This window comes from Neofelis nebulosa, chromosome 6 (genome assembly GCF_028018385.1).
Source record: "Neofelis nebulosa isolate mNeoNeb1 chromosome 6, mNeoNeb1.pri, whole genome shotgun sequence".
In the NCBI taxonomy this organism is placed as follows: domain Eukaryota; kingdom Metazoa; phylum Chordata; class Mammalia; order Carnivora; family Felidae; genus Neofelis; species Neofelis nebulosa.
Genome location: NC_080787.1, coordinates 55,142,272 through 55,156,400, shown reverse-complemented (window position 1 = coordinate 55,156,400; position 14,129 = coordinate 55,142,272). Strand labels below are relative to the sequence as shown.

General features: G+C 35.6%; 1 protein-coding gene across 13 annotated transcripts in view; it reads right to left on the bottom strand.

Annotated features, from left to right (window-relative positions):
* MLIP (muscular LMNA interacting protein) overlaps positions 1-14,129 on the bottom strand; it is a 245,275-nt gene that overhangs the window by 93,521 nt on the left and 137,625 nt on the right. For 10 of the 13 annotated variants that reach the window (XM_058734280.1, XM_058734281.1, XM_058734291.1 and 7 more), the window contains one exon: positions 8,135-8,206. The exons of the other annotated variants lie outside the window; for them this stretch is intronic. In XM_058734280.1, coding sequence (XP_058590263.1) covers positions 8,135-8,206 — 72 coding nt within the window. The remainder of the gene's footprint in view (positions 1-8,134; positions 8,207-14,129) is intronic. 13 annotated transcript variants of the gene reach the window in all.

Here is a 14,129-nt window from a genome sequence, read left to right as displayed (position 1 = left end):
AACAAAGTATATAACTAGGGAGAAGCAGGCTTTGTAGGATCAGAGGGTGACATACATGTCCCCTGGTTTGCAGAAGGCTGTGACTGGCTTGTCTGAATCAGCAGGAACTTCACCTGGTCAGCTTGATAAGGAGGGTTAGGGGACCTTATCTGTGGGTGGAAAGTGGGAGGGGAACTTGCAATTAGGCTACTTGAGGCCCCTCTTTCACTATATGTCAAGACGGCACATAAGATGGGGTCTTAATTTTAGACTTCATGTCACACATGGCTTCTAATTATAATGATAATTATGGAGAAGAAAAAAGTCTGAAATTAAGGACAAGGACTAAGAACAAACTCCTCAGGAGAGAAGCTTGATCTAGCCCTTCCTCCCCTTTCCAGCCATGCCTTCTACCTACTCCTCACTTGCATGCTGTCCTTCAATCACAAAAAACCACTGGAGTTCTTTGACCTTGTGGTCACCTTCTAACTTCATGTTACTAACTCCACCTAGATTGTCCTTCCTTCACTCCCAGCTCACTTAGAAAACTCGTATGCATCCTAAAGATCCTAATCAAATTGTCTTATGATGTATTTTTGGACTTCATACCAGGAAAAGTCTGTCATTTCCTCCTCAGGCACCATATCATTTCTGACATACTCTAAGCATATAATTGCATAATTACTTTTCAACAGTATCTATACCCAGCTCAACCATTTGTCTCCATCACAGTCAGAAAAATATGGTATTTATCATTGCAGCCCCAGGTTACAGCCAATGAAATGTAATCAATAAAGATTTTAGGATGAATTGAAAGGGTAAACTAACAACTGAATGGAATGAAATGAATAAATGAATCATACAAATAATACGATTTTAATACTCAGCAACATGCTCTAGAGAAATGGCTTAAACTATTTGAATATTTTAAATAATGAATACATTAGTTTTTCAGTTAAATTTCAGTTAAATTTGTTACCATCAAAGATCTGAGCATATGATCCGTGTTAGTGTAATGAGCAGGTATTTTTCCAGCCAAAATCAAATAAGGTTAACATCTTAGTTACTCTGTGAGAACTTACAGTAGGCAAACACAACTTTCAATAGGCTGTTTAAAATATTGAAATTTACTCAAAAAATGACAAAACTACTCAGAGCCCTTGGAAAATCAAGAAAGATAACTGTATTAGGTGAATAATGCTGCAACTGTGAAATAGAGCAATACTCAGACTGCATTAAAATTTGGATGAAAGGTTATTTTGAGTTTAAATAGCTTAAAAGTTTACTAAAATTGATTTTTTTTTAATTGATGAGTAGTTATTTGTCAAATGTATCATCTTGATTCACTCCTTCTAGCAGCCACAAAGAGTAGGGTTTTTTTCTCTGTAATACAAAATATATTTTAATAAAAATATATTAAATCTCCATTAAAAAGAACTGTAATCATAGATTGCTTTTTGACACCTTAGCCAGCAGCAGTGTATTGATGGTTTTTTTTTAGATTTATTAATTTGAATAAAGTTGTGTCAGAACATTCTCCAATAAAATATTTTTATTAAAAACATATATTTTCTGCCAGATTGGACTACAACCAAGTGAGACATAAATGGCACATGCTTTGAATTCTATTTTTAAAGATTCTTAACTAATGTAAGTTATCAGTAATATTGTCATTAAAAGTCATTATATTTTGTGCAGAATAACCAACCGTGGGGCCCTGTTTTCAAAATGAGAGCTAGTAAATAGGATTTTTGGTAGAAAATAGTTTCTAAGCTCAGCACTACATTATAACTAAGAGCCAAGGACTGTGACCAAGCACTGTAAATCAAAGTTCTTGTGGGAATTTATGCCAATAAACTATCATGGGTGTTTCTCACCTGAAAGGAGATCTCTGATGGAACTTTAAGCACTGTTAAGTCAGAGATATTTAATCAGTCTAACCTCCACTCTGGAAGTAGGATTAAGGTCTAAAAATCTGAAGACAGAATGAATCAGTTGTACTCTAAATGAAGTTAGAAAGTAAACTACTTCTAAAGGGAAAATAATCGAACAGGGCTCATAAACTTTTTGTGATGCCTAAACTATCTAATTAGTTTGGATTTCAAAGATTTCATGGGCTCGTGACTCTGTTTTAGTCATAATCAAATTAACCACCGCCAAAATGATTCATGCTAAACCTAAGCATTCCTATACTTTGTTAATCTGACCAGCTATGTATTTGGTAGAATAAATCCTCTGAAGACTACAAAAGCCTTGTTTGATTTTCAATCATTAGTACAAAACCATTTGTAGGATTAGAGATAGTCTCAGGAAAATAAATCTCACTTTGATTATATAGTTGGAGATTCAGATCTGAATAGCATTCAGATCTGAAGAAAAAGGGGAAATGTACACTGAAAGCCGAAAGGGTTTTCTATTTATATTTAAAAGCACAGCTTCTTTAAAGATATAGAGATATTTATCATTACATTATTTTCATGAGTGGTGTAAAAGCTTCAACAATTGAGGAAATCTACTTGGCTTTTATAATCCCAAAATCTTTGAAGGGTTGACTGTCTGTTCCTACCAGACAGAAGGAAGGGAGTTTGTGCAAACCATTACAGCCTTTTAAAAACCCATTCATCTAGGCTCAGAGGCAGAAGAATTCATACTTTTCCTTCATTTAATTAAGGACATCAGAAAGGTGTGCCTGTTTCCAGCCCAAACCTCTTTCACTGGAATGCGCTTCATCTCTTTCAGTAACTCAAGGGATTGAGCTAGTTTGTAAACCTCCCTTACTCAAGTCTCAGAGCTAAGTAATTTCCAAGTCTCTTTAATTGTTCCTCATTAAAAAACAAAGAAGATTTGGTTTCTAATTGGATGAGGATTTAAATATATTTTATCAAGTAATAAAATAAAGTATTGTAGACAGAAATCCAAAATCATCGTTTCTTGGTCAATATTTCACTTTAGCTGGTCACTGTCACTGTTGCCTGGTGAACAGGGAAAGGCTGGGAGATAATCACATAAAGTCCAATTCAGTAACTTACGAGCTCTGATGCTTTGGGGAATTTACTTGGTATCTTTGAACATCAAAATCTTCACAGAGTTGTGAGGACAGTAAAGTATTTAGCTGAGTGCCAGATTCACTAGAATATTCAATATGGCAAGTATTGTGATTGTATTTCTAATTGTTAAAAGTTATCAAATCTAAAATCAACTCAATTCCCTTATAGAAGAAAGTTCTTTATAGTTTTTCCATGGAAGTAGAATTTATGAAGCTTATTCCACCCTAAAGATAGATTTTTAATTATCATTGTCTCAGTTATCAAACACTAAGCTCCTTGATTTTTATAATCCTCTGAGCAAAAATTTGCCTTATAATCCTATGAAATAAAATTGGAAATTTTAGAGACCTACCCAGTTGCAAACCAAAGTAATTCATTCAATGAACATTTAACAAAAAACTACTATATTTTCTCAAATAGTTCGTAGTGGGGGAAAAAAAAACACCAACATGCATAATTATGGTTTGGCAAGTGCTTTAAAAGAGATATGTGCATGGTATACAACTGCCTGAAGAGAACCAACTGGAATAGTTGTGGGTCCTGGGCACTTTTCCATCAAGTAAGAGATGTCTCTCTAGTATAGGCCATATGCTAAGCTAGGAACCAGATTTTGTTAAATTTTTGAGACATTCAGAGACCTTAAAATATTCTCACCCAAAGACGTATGCTTAATCAGATTAAAGTTTACCAACTCATGTTTAAAAAATTTAAGCTGTCAATTTAGAATAAATTGATTTGAAAACTGACAAGACATCTCAAATCTTTACCTTTCCATTTTTATAGCACAGTTTTTACAATCGCCTTCAAAATGGCTCTCTTTAACTTCCTTCTACCAGGAAAAATAAAATTATTTTTATACCTTAACTTTTATTTAAATAATTAACCCTACAATTTATATGTGCTATTTATAAAATTGAGCTACCCTATCATTCTTCTTTCAAACTCACACAGCTTATGAATTAAATGTGTCTTGAAATTGGCAGATAGTAATGCTATTTGTTGGAAAATTGTACCTAACTCTAACCTTGATTTTATCCTGAGGAATACTTGTGCAGAAAGGAACGGAGAACTTCAGCTGCTCTAAAAAAAAAAAAAAAAGTGCTTTCCTGGAAAAATATTAATCACTTGTGAAACAATAAAGATGCATACTATTTTATTTTGTGGAAATACTCCTTTATTCATCTTTCCTTTTCTTAATATATTTTCAGAATAAAAATAAAAAGCCATTAATTAGAATACTAACATGAGTCCTTCAGTTTAATTTTAACTTTTTACCTATTGCTATCAGGCTCAGATGAGAAGAAGAAAAATTAGTCAATAAGAGAAAGACCTTTGACACTCTCTGAACAGAACAATAGTACACATAACAAGACGAAATAGTAATGTTTAATGTTGTTTCCTCTATTATATTGTTGAATATATCATAATAAGGTTCATGGACAGTCACAAATGTAAGCTGATCTGATTACTTTGTTCCTGCTTTGTAATCACTTGTATTTCATCCTTATCTCAGTCTTGGAGAGGATGATTATTGGCAGGAGATGAAGCCAGAGACTCTGAAGCTAACACGTTAAAATATGTCTTACATTTATCTCTTCTTATAAAGCCTTAGTTAAGCTAAAAACGCTTTCTTCCTAAATGTTCACAAGGAGAAAAATGATAGAATACAGAATAAGCTATAAATTTAAGTTGTGATGCAGACAATAAATTACAAAACAGAAATACCAGAAACCTCAGGTCCGCTGCCAACAAAATGTACTCTTTTGAAAATTATGGGTTTCGTCTAGGAGTGATTAAAGCTGAAACCAATCCAGTGATTCCATGAGAATTTAATATCTGATTGAAAGGGATGCCTGTATTTCAATGTGGAGAAAACCTTGCGTTTTAAAAAGATAGCATTATTTTTTAAAGCGATTCTGATTCCTCATTAATTATACCATATACTGTGAAACAAAATGTGGTATAAAATATCAACCATGAGTTTAATCTGGTTAGGGGAGAGAATAATTGTTAAACTAAATTAAATGCATTGGCTCTATCTTTAAGGCATTCCACCGCATAAATCCTAACAGAATACTATAATGGGACTGCAGCACCCTTCCTTTTGTGGTACTCTGTGTGATAGTAAAGGGATCTCAGAAAATATTCCAAAGTGTTCATCCTTCCCAAAATAGATGAGTTTCTGCTAAGTATAGTCTTAATTTTCCTACTCAATTCAGAAATAAGTCCTTTTGATTTTAACGGCATAGAAAGAGTTCTATTACATAAACAGATGGATAAAAAGACCTACATTATCAGATTTATTATTTTTTTTAATTTTTTTAATGTCTATTTTTGAGAGAGACAGAGTGTGAGTGGGGGAGGGGCAGAGAGAGAAAGGGAGACACAGACTCTCAAACAGGCTCCAGGTTCTGAGCGGTCAGCACAGAACCGGATGTGGAGCTGGAACTCAAAAGGAGATCATGACTTAGGCTGAAGCTGGATGCTTAACCGACTAAGCCACCCAGGTGACCCCAGATTTTTTTTTTCTTAAAGCTACAGAACATGAAAGGAGCACCATAATATCATTCAAGAAATATTAGTGAAAATGGAAATAAATGCTGATAAAATATAAAGATAAGACTTTTGTTATTTAAAAATTCTTACAAATTAAAATTCCTCATTAAGGAACACACGTCATGGAAAAGCCAACAATAAATAAATTAAATTATACAAAGGCTCTAAAGAAAAAACAGACATGTGCCAAGTTTCATGACCTTTGAACAATTCAAGAATTTATGGTCCAAAACCAACTTATCTTAGCCAAAAGACAATTACCCACACTAGTGTTTCTACACTAGTGTTTCAATTCTCCCTAGAAAAACACTATTTTAAATTAGACATCATGACATTTATATTCTGTTGTGCTAAAAAATAAAAAATAAAAATATACTTCCTAAAAGAGTAGGTCTTTTGGGGAGTGAGGGTAGGGCAGAGGGGAAAACAGGTGATGGACCTTGAGGAGGGCACTTGTTAGGATGAGCACTGGGTGTTGTATGTAAGTGATGAACCCCAGGAATCTACCCCCAAAACCAGGAGCACACTTTACACACTGTATATTAGCCAATTTGACAATAAATTATAAAATTTAAAAATTAAATAAATAAATAAATTTTGACTTAAAAATAAATGAAGAAAAATATTATGAAACATAGACTTCTATTTTAAAATGGTATTGCAGTTCTGTTTCATTAAAAAGAATAAATTATGTAGACAATATCCTTAAACATAAATACATACATAAATAAAACACAAAACCTCTCCTATATGAAACTGCATCAGGCTCAATACATAGTGATGCCACAGTACACATTTATGGAATGGGTTTGTGATGAAATTGGAAATTAAACTAATGGTTTTTCAGTTTTAATGACCAACTAATAGGTTATAACCTCTAAAATCCATTTAATTGGAAGAAAAGAGAGCTGGTAGACAGAGATTCTGGAACCAATAATGATATCCAGCCTTATCTTACAAAAGTCTTCCAAGAAGAATTAACTGTTATTTCTCTAAACAGAAAATGGATACAGTGGTAGCACACAGGTACAGGAGAATGTGCTAGGGTAGGTAAGACAAGTATGATGGAGGGACACCGACAGGTGTCTATTCTCTTTGGCTGGCCAGCTGCTGGGAGGAGAGTTTCTCCCATTTCTGTGGAGGGAGACACTGTGACCAGATTTCAGAAACTGTCCATCTAAAATGGGCAGAGGGTCTGCGGTGAGAAAATATTGCCGCTATGACTCAACGTGACAACCCAAGACAATAGGATAAGGGACAACTGGCAAAAGTATCACTTCCTGCATCCTCCTGAGCCTCCTAAAGTCAGTGTTTTAGGCCCATCTCATCTTTTCATGAGCTAAGAAAGGTAGAGATTCAGAAGAGAAGCTGGAGAAAACGTTGCAGATTCTCTGCAGCCCAGCAACTCCTCAACCCCCTAATTGAAAGCATTCAGACATATAGAGCATAGACTCTGGGCCACATGTGGATAATTGGGAATTAGCTCTCAGAGATATATGACAGCAGAGGTGCTGCCCACCAATGCCCACCTATATGCTACAAAGCATCTCCCACTAACAGTTACTACATTTTAGACGAGATCATGCAAAGATTTTATTTCCCAGATCATACTGACATAACAAGAAAGTATATTCATAAATCAGTGGTCAAAATACCACCTGGTTGGCAAACATCAACATTTTGACAAATGATAATAACAGTATTTGAAATACTATAATTACGCTGAAGAAAATAGGCTTAATGCACTGAGAGGTAAATTGCTTAAATAAATACCATAAAAATAACATGGAATGAATAATTTCATACACTTGGTAATTGATTTCACTTCCATTCTGATATAATCCTCCATGTGGCTTTCATTTGAGCATATGTAATGTGCTTATTAAACAAGAGGCTTTAATTTAATTTACCTACTGAAGCAGGAGCCTATAATTTTATAATTAATGACTTTTAATAGCAAAGCAAAAATGCCCTAAAGGCATGTGAAAGCAGCTGGGTCACTGGAAGTGATCTCAATCCTCCCTCCCGTTCATGGAAGGAGGATCAATGGCTGGTGAGAATGGACAAAGAGGTTTAGCCCATGCCGGGATCAAAGCCGTTACGTTGGATACTCAGCTAATACATTTCCACCCTATGGAAGCCACTACTAGTGACCAAGTCTTGACCAAGTCGCCCACATGTAACCCCATTTTACCTCCACTCTTTTGATCAATGTGAAAAGAGGTGGAAGCTCTTGAATACAACAATCACTTAAAATTCCAAAGGACAGGGATGTATCAAAATCTGCATCAGGTTTTCCATGACTGCTTTACAATGAACTGGACAATTCTGGGCTCATATTTAGCCTCTGGTGATAAATTCTAGGCTCATATTTAACAGCTGGTGATAAAACAATGATGTGTAAATTCTATTCACCAAGATGCTTTCATCATGTCACCCTAAACTAAGCAAATTTTAGTAAAAGCAGAACTTTAAAACAGACATTTCTAGAACATATAACAAAACTGACACTAGAAACATAAAATGCCCTCTGCTTTTGAACCAACACTGACCTTCTGTTCCAAAAGCAATGTGTTTGTAGGGATTGCTGCAAAAGCCTTGTAGCTTGACTTGGTCTTGTATTGCTAGAATGAGTAACCAGAAAGCAAGAGTGGAGATGAAAAGAGGGAAGAATAGAACATAATTTTAGACTAGTGCTACCAAGTTAAATGACAGGTTATCAAATGAAGAAAACAGTTATTACAACTTGTTTTTGACAGAAAACAAATTAGCTTACCATGTTAATATTTTATTAGAATGAGAAAAAAAGAAACATCACAGTAAAATATCAGCCTAGGGATTATAGGCAATTATGTGCTATACAGTTTCAGAACTTAAAAACATCCATTTCTGCAAAGTTATATATAAATATCTCATGAGTAGTGTGCCCCTCATAGTCTATAAATGTGAGTGGGCTTTTTTTCCTTGATCCTCAAAGGAAATTGGTTCTTTTTTATAGTGCCATAATTAACAAACATTCTTCCAACAAATTTAATTGCACTCTTGATACATTCTCTTGCATCATTCATAAAAACAAGGGTCAGAACACATAAAATTTACCATCAGTGTTTATTAAGTAGCATATTGTGAATAGAGGTAATATCAGCAATTTAATTCCATAATGAAAAAGCTAGAAGGCCAAACTTCTGATCATAAATTCACCTTTTTATTTTTTTTATTAAAAAAAAATTTTTAATCTTTTTTTCATTTTTGAGAGAGAAACAGTGTGAGCAGGGAAGGAGCAGAGAGAGAGGGAGACACAGAATCTGAAGCAGGCTCCAGGCCCCGAGCCATCAGCACAGAGCCCAACGCGGGGCTCGAACCCACAAACCGTGAGATCATGACCTGAGCTGAAGTCGGACGCTCAACCAACTGAGCCATTCAGGTGCCCCATAAATTCACCTTTTTAAACTTCATCATCTCCTGCTCTTTCTAATACAATTATATTAATGAATCAAATGCTAAAACATCCTGAGCTTTTAATAAAACTCAGAGTAATATAGTTTGGGAGTATTTGAGAGAGAGGGTAGAGCATGAGGAAGTTGTATGCATCAGGATACTATGCATAATCAAAAGCCCAGTTTTGATATTGCTCTGAGTCCCAAGCTGCTTAACTAAGTTCAAGGCTCCTATCACTTCAAAAGCCCCTGTCTCAGGCAGCTTCCCCAGAGGGCCCAGACCCAGCTAGAAATTGGCACGCAGCTCTAAGCTGTCTTAGTCCCCTGGAAAGCAGACCACAGGATCTACAGAAGAAGACATGATAGTCAAATAAAATAAAACCTGTGAGTTTTATAGATATAATTGAAGTAATCTTCCATTAAAATAGTGTGAGGAAGGTAAGAGGCTGGCACATTCATTTTCCTTATAAAGAGGGTGAAGTAGAGAAAAATCAAAATGCCAGACTTGGAGGAAAAAAGTCTCAGGGCCCTTCAAGCCCCGGGCTCTATACTGACCTTGCACTGCTATAATCTACATAGGACATATTTTGGATAAGAACTGAAAATGAAATGTCATCTCTTTGTGCAGAATAACAGCTGGCACTTATTACTAAGCAAATTAATTTTACATTTACTTTTACAGAAGCCCTGTAACTACAGAACCATTAGGGAAAGGAGGCATAGTGTGGCTAAGTGACTTGCCTAAGATAGTCCATAAAGAACAGAAACAGGTATGGAACTCAGGCCTTTTTGCCTCCTTTAGAAGATATATTTGCTTCCTCTAGAAGATAACATTTTCTCTCAAAGTATACCTAAGCAGACAAGTAATACATAACATTGTATCATTAATACTCCATGATGGTTTTATGAATACTTAACTCTAATAATAGTTGTAATAATAATAATAATAATAATAATAATAGCTAATAATCACTATGAGCCAGGCACCATTCTAAAAGCTTTATGTGTATTATCTCTTTTAATTATCACAACCAAGCTATTAGGTAGATTATATTATATCCAGTTTATATATGGAAACTAAAGTACACAGATGTTAAGTAACTTATTTAAGGTCACTAGGTAGTAAGTCATAGCTGGGATTTGGATGCAGACACACTAGTCAACAATTGTGCAATTATCTACCATATGCCCTTGCCTCTCATTGCAGGACACACAATAATTTACAATGTTCTTCTATCCCCAAATGCCCTAAAGTATATAGTTGGACAAGCCTTTACAAAGAGATATATTGTTATCACACACATAATGCCACCGAATCTTAGAATTAGATGTGATCTTGAGGGCCATCTGGCTTAACACCCTCATCTAAGACATGTATCTCTTTGATCAATCCTCTGTTCAGCTACCACATGAACACTTGTCTATCTCCCAAGACATGTTTAGGCCTCATTGTTGGAATCAGTACAAAACTCTCCCTTATACTGAGCCAGATGTACTTCCTGCTACCTTACTCCATTGGTCCTTTCTCCCCACCTTAGAATGATGACACATGTGAAGAGCTCCCTTCTGCACGAGAGTGGTATTGCTGTTTCCTCCAACCCATCCTCACTGATCCTCAGTTGAAGATTTCATTATCCTCATAACTTTCTTCTGTCAACATTCCTTTACATTTTGAAAATGTGTGCACTTAGCGAGATGTATTTTTAACACAAAATAGAATATAATCATCACCTCCGTGACATCTATTGATAATAAACTCAATTAATACAATGAAGATGATAGTAACTGGAACTGTCTCCTTGCTTTTGTCATAAGTGAAGAATATACATACAGGAGAGTGAAGTTGGAGTCATTTCATATTGTTGGATCACACTGAGTATGCTACCACCTAAAATCCCTAATCCTTTCATCTTTTTTGTTTAACATTTGTTGAAATTAAACCCCATCCTGCAGTTATGTTATTCTTCTCTAGATCCCAAAATAGTACTTCAGGCATTATCTCTATCCCATTTCATCTGATCAGTTTTGGTTTGTTATTGTAAACTATGAAGATAAGAATTTTTATAATTATTTCATCAACCATTTTGTTAGGCATGTCATTTTTATTCATTCAAGTCATATACCAAGGATCAGGACCTCTTGCCTCCTGGGTTCTACCAACCTGGTGGACATCAATCTATCCTGTAAATCTATTTGGATATGGCAGTTCAACTAATGGATTCATTCAACAAAATATTAATGATTATCTACTTTGTGACTTATATTGCTCTAAGTACTACAGATTCAGCAGTGAACAAAACATCCAAAGCCTTTGCTCTCTAGAGCTTAACACTAAGCTTACACCCAAAGAGACAAACCATAAGCCAAGAAACAAGAAAGCAAAAGAAATAACCTAGCGAGATAAGTAATAACACAGAAAATTAAAATAGAATAATGGCACAGAAAGTAACATGCACGATGCTTTAGATTGGGCACTCAGAACAAATCTGAGTTTGGAGATGTCATTACACTTCACATATCTCTCTTTATTCATGATATAGCAAAAAAAAATCACAAAAGCTAGAATTTGGAAGGCAATCCAACTGACATCTGTTGATTGAAAAAAATGTCTGATTTTCAGTCATAACTGCTTCTATAAACAATCACAAACTAAGAATATAGACAATCATTTTCAGAATTTACCTTCCTCTTTTTTGTGATAAATAGAACATATGGCTCGTTTCTTTTTCTGGCAAATCTCTTATCTCCCATCATTTACAATAGAAGTAGAAATTTGGTTTGTTTGAGATACAGTTTATCTAAACCAGGAGATAGGAACGTAGAGCATATAGATATTTCCTTCTAGTTCCCATCTGTGGGGTTTTATGTGTGCCTAAGACATATGTAGTCTTTCCTTTTCAGTCTGAAAATCATTCTTGTTGCCATTAGAGATACTTTTTGGGTTCACCATATCTCTTCAGGTTTCTCTTAACAATATTCTAATTTGGAATATAGTTTTTCTTTAGCACTCCAAGTCTTCCAGGTGTTAAATTAAATTCACTGGTTCCCTTTCCTTGTTTTAAAATTACAAATCACTCTAGTCAAGGTAAATATAACTTGAATAGTAAGTTGTAGTAATACCGGCTGGAATCACCATCAGCTAATCGTAGAAGGTAGAACTGACCAGCCTGACCCTGAATCCAGAAAACATTCAGTGATACCTATTGTATCTCTTCAATTTGTAATCTATGTTTTTGGTCAACATTCAATAAATATTTCTTAAATATCTACCACATAAAGGGGCAGAGTAAAGTTTAGGTTTAGGAAAAGGAAATGGTATTTTACCCTAGAAGTTTTTTCAGAGCTAATCCTATTTATAAATTCTATTTATCCTAGATAATTACAACATAAATCCCAGGTATGAAAGTGAGAACAGCAAAAACACACCTTTGCCCTTCAGAAAATATTTCTCACCATTATCACATCCACTATTGTTGATGGCTAAAATTCCACCACAGGCTCCAGTAATAAGGACCCATGAGATTTCAAAGCAAACTATATTAGTTGCCTTGATAATTAGAAATTTGAACTCATGGTTACACTTTAAGCATAGGTGAAGGGCAGAACCTCAGATTACATGAACAAGAGAGAATCCTGAACAAAAGAGCTTCCCTACCACCAGGGCCAACTTCTCTTTCCTGAAGCATCCACAAGTATAAATGAGAGCATCATCATTCTAAATTTTTTTTTTAATTTTTTAATGTTTATTTGTTTTTGAGAGAGAGAGAGAGAGAAAGAAAGAATGAGTGGGGGAAGGGCAGAGAGGGAGGGAGACACAGAATCCAAAGTAGGCTCCAGGCTCCAAGCTCTCAGCACATAGCCAGACACGGGGCTTGAACACAGAAACCGAACTGTGAGATCATGACCTAAGCAGAAGTTAGACGCTCAACCTACTGAGTCACCCAGGCACTCCAAGAGAGCCCTTCCTGCTCATCAGTGACCATGCATGTACTGCCTGAGTCAGAATCTCCCTGAGACAAAAGCTTAACCCAAGCCCTGATCCAATTGCCCAGAGACCTCCCTTACATCTGGATTACTGGCAGAGTATAATCTCTATGATGATCCTGAGAACTGAAGCAGTGGGGAAGGGGTGGCAGGGCAGGGAGAGGGAGAAATTTCCTTGAACAACTCTCTTCCCAGTAGCGGTCTCCATGGCTGATTTATCTGTCTGTGTTTCTAGTACTCTAAATATGCAATATATTATTGTATTACAATATTTTGCCATCCCTATTAGCCTGAGAGGTCTTTTTAGAGAAGATATTTTATACAATTTCCAATATCGTATACCAACCTGGCAAAGAACAGATATTCAGCACATATTTGTTGACCTAACCTGAAGTATTTTATTGAAAATTGCAGAAAGATTCAGAGGACATGAAAAAACAAAATTTTAGTTCCTCATCTACTGTTCAAGTCTTAGACAAGCCTGGCTGATTAGAGACCCTCTTCCCACTTCAAAGTATGCCCTGAAGGCATTTCTAATATATTAAATTGTCAAAGCCCTTCAATGAAACGAAGTTTCAGGATTTGAACTCTTGACCTTGAATCCCTATTTTATTTATTTATTTTCAGTTTTATTTTTTAATGTTTGTTTTTGACAGAGACAGCATGAGTGGGGGAGGGGCAGAGAGACAGGGAGACACAGCATCTAAAACAGGCTCCAGGTCTTAAGCTGTCAACACAGAACCTGATACAGGGCTTGAACTCCAGACCAGCAAGATCATGACCTAGGCCTAAGTGGGACACTTAACCCACTGAGCCACCCAGACACCCCATCCCTATGTTTTTTCTTAATACCTTGCTTAAGTTAAACTGCACAAGTCCCTCCCTGAATTAAAATGCAAAAATTCCTCAAGGGATAAAAAAGGTTTTTGTCAATTACTGACACTTGAGTGTGAATCACTGCTAAGCACAATTAACAAAGGCTAGCTGGAGAGAAACAAAGGGAATGGGACCCAGAATTGGTTAGTACAGAAATGTAAGTGACACATAGCAGGGATGGGAGAATCATAGAAAATCTAGAATCTCCACAAAGGCACCAAGAATTCTGTAGAAGAGGTGAAGTAAAGAG